General features: G+C 42.0%; 1 protein-coding gene across 2 annotated transcripts in view; it reads left to right on the forward strand.

The window, feature by feature from the left end:
- LOC149180078 (uncharacterized) overlaps positions 1–6551 on the forward strand; it is an 83663-nt gene extending 77112 nt beyond the window's left edge. Inside the window, exons 6-7 of one of the 2 annotated variants that reach the window (XM_089415888.1) lie at positions 5746–5848; positions 6396–6551. In XM_089415888.1, the coding sequence (XP_089272014.1) occupies positions 5746–5848; positions 6396–6430 (138 nt within the window). In that variant the 3' untranslated portion in view covers positions 6431–6551. Of the gene's footprint in view, positions 1–5745; positions 5964–6395 lie in introns of those variants that run through there. The other variant, XM_089415889.1, reaches the window with a different exon arrangement.
- Positions 6552–6787: the final 236 nt, after the last annotated feature.

Raw genomic sequence — 6787 nt, forward strand, 5'->3', positions numbered from 1 at the left:
CAAAGATGCTCTATTTGGGGCATATTATTGGGGAGGATGCCATGAGAGTACATGAGGAGAATTTCAGGGCCATCCCGGACTGGCTAGTGCCCCATAATGTGACAGAGTTGAGGGGTTTCGTGGGTATCTGTACTTACTACAGTAAGTTCGTGAAGGGCTTCTCTCAGTTAGCAACTCCCCCACCTATTTGATGAAGAAGGGGGCGTTTGAGTGGATAGATGGGGCACATGAGGCTTCTGAGTGTCTCAAACAGGTTATGAGCAACTGCCTGGTGTTGGCAGTCCTAGATTTCACACAACCCTTTGTACTTGAGTGCGATGCATCAGGGGAGGGCGTAGGAGCAGTCTTGATGTAGGGGGGACACCCAATAGCTTTCGAGACCTGAAAGCTACTACCCCATGAGAGGTTGTACTCCATCTACGACAAAGAGATGCTAGCCATTATGCATGTGCTAGCCAAGTTCAGGCAATACTTGGTGGGAAACAAGTTTCGGGTGAAGACAGACCATAACAACCTCAGATTCTCCTTGGAGCAAAAGCAACTACAAGAGAGGCAACAGAGGTGGGTGAGCAAGCATCAGGCATACGACTTTGACATTGAGTATGTTAAGGGTAAACACAATGTGATAGCTGATGTGTTGTCCAGGAGGTCGACCACCATTTCATTGATGAGCATTGCGCCATATTGGAGGGCGCAGTTGTTAGTGGAATATTCCAAGGACTGATTTGCATGTGAGGTCCTTGATGGTGCAGCGACGGATGACCGGTACAGGGTGATGAACAAGGTGATTTACTTTTGGGACCAAATTTTATTTAGTGCCCAACTCCCAGTTGAGGGAGAATGCAGGCTGCCCATGACTCGTCGTTAATAGGGCATCAGGGGTTTACCAAGACATACGGGGCTATTAGGAAGCGCTTTGCATGGAGGGGCCTTAAGGATGATGTTCTGAAGCATGTCCGGGAGTGTGATGCATGCCGAAGGAACAAGGGTGAGTAGACACACCCTGCTGGGTTGCTACCACCTCTTCCTATCCCTGAGGGGAAATGGGAGAGCATATCAATGGATTTTATTACTGGATTGCCCATAATCCAAGGCAAGGACTGCATATACGTGGTGGTAGACAGATTGATGAAGTTTGCCCACTTCTTCGCTATTTCAGCCTGGTCTTCGGTCTCACAGGTGGCTGAACTATTTTTCAAGGAGGTATTTTGGTTTCATGGCCTTCTGAAGACCATTGTCAGTGATGGGGACAATAGGTTCATGGCGGGATTTTGGCAGGAGTTGTTTCGACTGGTGGGCACAGAGCTCACCCCACGTACTAGTTACCACCCCCAAACTGATGGGAAAACGAAGATAGTCAACAAATGGTTGGAGGGCTACCTACGCAACTATGTGACGGTCCATCAATGTGCATGGATATAGTGATTGCATTTGGGCGAGTACTATGCGAGTACTGCTACAACACAACGTACCACATGTCCAAAGGTATGTCCCCATTTAGAGCTTTGTACAATTATGATGCATTATCTTTCGCTGACATGATGTTTGGAGACAACAAGGCCCCTAGGGCCATAGATTGGATTCAGGAGAGCCAAGATATCTTGCGGGCTCTCAAAGATAACCTACAAACTTTGTAGAACTAGCAAAAACTCTATGCAAATAGAGGCCGAGTAGAAAGGCAATTTGAGGTTGGGGATTTGGTCTTCCTGAGACTTCATCTGTACATACAATTGACACTCAAACAGAAAGGGGCCGAGAAGCTCAGGGCTTGCTTTTATGGGCCGTACAAAGTCACTAGGCGAGTTGGGGAGGTGGCATATGAGTTGGAGCTACCCTCGGGGAGCCGAGTTCGTAACATTTTCCATGTGGCTTGCTTGAAAAAGGCAATGGGTCAACGGGTGACAGTAGCTACAGAGCTACCACCCATGGATGTGAGGGGCACTTGGTTGTGGAGCTGGAAGCTATTTTGGAAACCCGTGAGAGACACTTGCAAAACAAGGTCATCACAGAATTTTTGATCAGATGGAGGAATTTACTTGATGAGGATGCCACTTGAGAGGGAGAGCAAATACTTCAACATCCTTCATTGCAGTTGCTTGAGGACAAACAATATTTTGGCAGGGAAGACTGTGATATTCCCACTTAGCAATATTGCTAAGGGGAAATATCAATTTTGCCCATTTTGTCTTATTTTGCATTTGTACTTTGGAAAAGTGGGTTATGGGGCCCCACTTGAATTTCGAAGCTAAGGAAAGGTCCAAACATTAGAGAAAGGGAAGAAAATCAAAGTGCTGGTGGAAGGTGGGGACCACTCATGGAGAAATACGACCCGTTAGGAAATACTCACTTATTTTGCATTTGTACTTAGGAAAAGTGGGTTATGGGGCCCCACTTGAATTTCGAAGCTAAGGAAAGGCCCAAACATCAGAGAAACGGAAGAAAATCGAAGTGCTGGTGGAAGGTGCGGACCACTCATGGAGAAATACGACCCCCTAGGAAATACTCACTCCTTGGAGGAAAAATGATGGGGAGTTCGATGGCTGGGCCCACATGGGCAATCGAGAGGCACATTGACAAAAGAGGAGGCACTCATTTTTGGCATTCTTGATCATTTGAGCATTTACCTTGACTAGCACGTTTGAGTTAGAGGCCAAGTCTGCGTGTGCTGTTGAGCACAACAGATTTTCGGGCGAGAATCTCACCCCTTGCTTTAGTAGACTTCGAGTGCCAGCCCTAGGAGGGAATTCCATCAGTTTCCAATCAATCCAAGGACATTTCAGTGTGTTCTTGGAGCAGCTTCTGCAGAGACAGCGTAGGCCTGCACAATCCCTTTGCTTGCCACACGTGGGACACATAGAGGAGGTTGAGTTTGGGGTTGAGATTGTGGGAGCAGCCTGGAAGGGAGTTTGCTGACTTTCTCTGCCATTTTGGGAGCATTTGGAAGCCTTATTTACAGGTGGGTCGAAATACCCAGCAGTTGGAGGAGCTAGGGGAAATTGGGCCAAAATTCCAAGGTCAACATTTGTCCAATTCCTTCGTGGGTTTTTGTGGGTTATTGGTGGAGAGCTCGGGGTTGATTTTCCGGATTTTTCTGAGCACCAGATGACGCCTTAGCAGCCATTGTTTGCAGCCAGCAGTGCAGTTTTCACTGGGACAATGCAGAGTTTGTTGGGGACAGCCACATTGCATGTTAGAGCAGCTGATTTCATCCCCTGGACATTGTTAGCTTGCCTTGGGCAAGGCTAGGTGCATGCTTTCTGATCTTACCTTTGTACCCAACAATTATATCGATAAAATGGCTCCACGCAACGCAGTTTATGGAGATTTCTGGGTGTTTAATGTGCTGTGAATTTTTGTGTGTTTTTGCTATGTTTGCTTTGTTTATCATTGTATGTTTCCCACTAGGAATATTACAAATTTTCTTATGTATTAGTTGTTGAAAAGTAAAATGCTAGAGTAGCTCTAATGTTTCAAGTAAATGCTAATCTGATATAATTATCAGTCATATGTTTTATGATGGGTTTGGGCATTAAACCATGCAAAACTTGAAAACTGGGTTGGGCTACAACGCTACTTAATTTTCTACAAAAAACATTCAACTTTAAGATCAATTGTGGAATGAAATAAAATCAAACCTTTGTTGAGGAACCTTAGGGTATGGCCCAAAAAGGAGTGTTAATCTTTACTTCACACCAACAAAGGAGTTTTAATCCTTACTTCACATCAACAAAGGAGAAGTGATAGATTTAACCTAGACGTCAACCTTTCATGTGACAAAGTTGTCCTTCAAATGGATTGATCTTGATAGCCTTGTTTCTTGAATTAAGTGCAAAATTGCCTCTGAAAAATATGTAGAGTAGCCAAAAAAGAGAATCTCTAAAGTCAACACTAACGCTTGATGAAAATAAATACATTATGGCAAAATGATCTCAACAATTCACAATGATATGGGAGGGGAGTGAGCTCTCTATTTATCGTAGAGGCTGTTAACACCACTCCTCCTTTTGTTCCTTATAACAAGTCTAAGAAACCTCAAAAAATGTTGACTTGTCATCCATAATAAACTTGGAGACTAAGTCATTACATAAAACTAGCTTTACATTGCTTGAAACCCTCATAAGAGAGGTGATGAAATCCTCCAAAGGGGGCAACACTCTCAAAAGAAATGCCTATAATGCTTATTAACCTTCAAAATATGCTTCAAATGAAGGACCAAGCCCATATGGCAAGTCAAGGCACTCCATGAAGCATGGAAATGGCTTTCCAAATCTAAAAATAGGTCACAAAACCCCCTAAAGTCAAAGTGATGTAAAACATAGGAGGAGGGGCGATTTGGCAAGAGTGTGCAACATTCCTTGAATGATGGCTTGAATTGACTTGGAGGAAAATTAGGAGGCCTTACGAGGCCCAACAAGTCACAACCTGCTTTCCTTGCGCAATGTTTGCTTGGATGGACTTAATGACTTCCATTGGCTAGGAAAGGGTGGATGGCTCCTTCACATGGTCCATATTTTGCTTGATCTTGTGATTTATGGCTTGACATTGTTTGCTTTTACCTTGATCTTGGTCCATAGGAGTAATATTTACTTGAGGTGACCCTTGCTTTGCTCATAAGATGTAGCATTTTGCCTCTTTTACTGACAACTTCCCCAAGAGAAAACAACCCCCTTTTAATGGAGAAATAATGCTTGAAATGGCACTTTGAGAATGTTGTTTTGGAGATGGTTCGACATGCCTTGGAGCGCAAATGCATCATGAATTGTGAGACTACCACGAAGAATGATGGCCATGGTGAAAGAGATGTGCATCATAAGAGAAATTGCCCATGTGGGGAATAAAGATAGGTGTGCTAGTGCAATAATAAGATGGGTGTTTCTACCCTTAAATAGTGTGATCACCTTTACAGGTTTAATACAACCAAGTGTTCCTTTAAGCCATGTGTCCTAATAGATCCACCTCCACAATGCCCGCATACCAACAAGACATAATCATGTCCATCAAGGCAAAGAGTTACCACCCACCAGCGGGTAGTCCGTAAAGTCTTATAACCAAGCACCTTGAAGATGAACTAAGAGGATCGGTCATGACTGCCCGCACAGGGGGAGCTAGGATACAGTTTTACACTTCATCCCACATGGCCTTACAGGGCCATAGATTGCACACATTTGGGTTTACAAATGACGTGGTCCAAAATATTTTTGGTTGCCCTCCTGAAAGAGGGGTAAGTGTAACAGTGCTATTTCTTGCAAAATATGTTCTTTTCTTTGAAGTTTGAATAGCAATAACTTTTGGTTGTCTTATATTTCTTAAATCTAGGTAAATTTCTCCATATGAAAGTATAACTGATATCTACTCCAAGGAAAATAATCTTGTCAGTGCTTTCAGCTATGTCATCGACAGGCCCAGGCTCTTTTATGTATGCCCAATAATGTTGTAACATATGAAATAGAGATCCAAACTTGAGAAATAAGTGGTGAATTTCAAATCAAAACTTCAGTGCCTTTTGGCCATCTTCAATTTAATTCAACCCCTAGAGATTGCTTTACACTTTTAATGCTGCTATTAATGGGACAAGGGGAAATGGAAGGAAGCTGGGTAGTCCATTTATCGATGCGAAGTGATATTATAAATGGGTCAATATTGACATCTCTTGACTTTTGTAATCAGAAGCATGTAACTTTTCATGCTTGGAGTGATGTTTCCTCAAAGTAAATAATTATTATTACGGTTCTGGCTTTTGTGCAGGGTTCTAGTGAAGGGTATGTTGCAATCATGATGCCAAAATCTGAAGATTGGCTCAAAGCCAAAAGTTCTTTCCTAAGTCGAGAAGAATATAAGAAACAGAGAGGCTTGTGTTAGATTTTATTACTAATTACTGATTACTGTTTTAGTGTGCTAGTTACTCGATATGTCAGTGACTAGCATGTATCGAGTACAGCACATGCAATTAGTAGATATGATAATGCATTTTCATGTAACTGTTGCTTTGGAAAAAAAACCAGAGTTCAGAAAATTTGCTCCTAAAATGCATGGAGGGTTTGAACCCCTGACATGGTATGGTAAATGACTTCTTACCACAATTTTCACTTCTTTGGATTTACTTCCTAGTTATTGTCAAATTTATCTCTTGAAGATGCTTAAAGCAACGTTTCATACTCTGAAGGACTACGCAATCCCTTAGATGAGTTACCATGTACAGCATTTTTTTTTTGATAAAGTTCTTATTTTCTTCCTACTTTGGGAGACCATTTGCATGTGCTTTGACAAGTTCATTTTGGTGCATTGTTTTGAGGAGTCCAACATATCTTCAAAACAGAGCAGTCTTTCAATAAGTAAGTTGACTTAATCCAACGCTGAAAAATTGTGCTTTTGACAATGAAATTCTGCTGTTTCAGAAATTCTGACACGGGAGATGGATTCTGGGCCCTGATTCATCTTGGAACAGTTCCATATTGCAATTTCAACAATCAAAATGTGTAATTCAAAACAGTTCGTCAAAATTCCTGTCAGATTTGTAAAGAAAATCTATTAAAAATAAGGTGTTTGGTACATGAATAGCTCATTCGCTTCAAAATGTTAAAATTTTATTTGGTAACCTTTCACTATTAAAAGTGTCAAAAGTTCTCTGGAATGTATGCATTTATTAAAAGTGTCAAAAGTTCTCTGGAATGTATGCATTTATTGCGAAGTATTTTTTTCCAGTTCTCCCATGTCTACTTTATAGATTATTTTGCAAGCATATGCTTTTTAAATGGAGACCTCCTCGCGAGTTGCACTCTAGTCAAGT

Source organism: Pinus tabuliformis, chromosome 3_2 (assembly GCF_031772625.1).
Source record: "Pinus tabuliformis cultivar Carrire ecotype Pingquan chromosome 3_2, CPIR1, whole genome shotgun sequence".
Classification (NCBI taxonomy): domain Eukaryota; kingdom Viridiplantae; phylum Streptophyta; class Pinopsida; order Pinales; family Pinaceae; genus Pinus; species Pinus tabuliformis.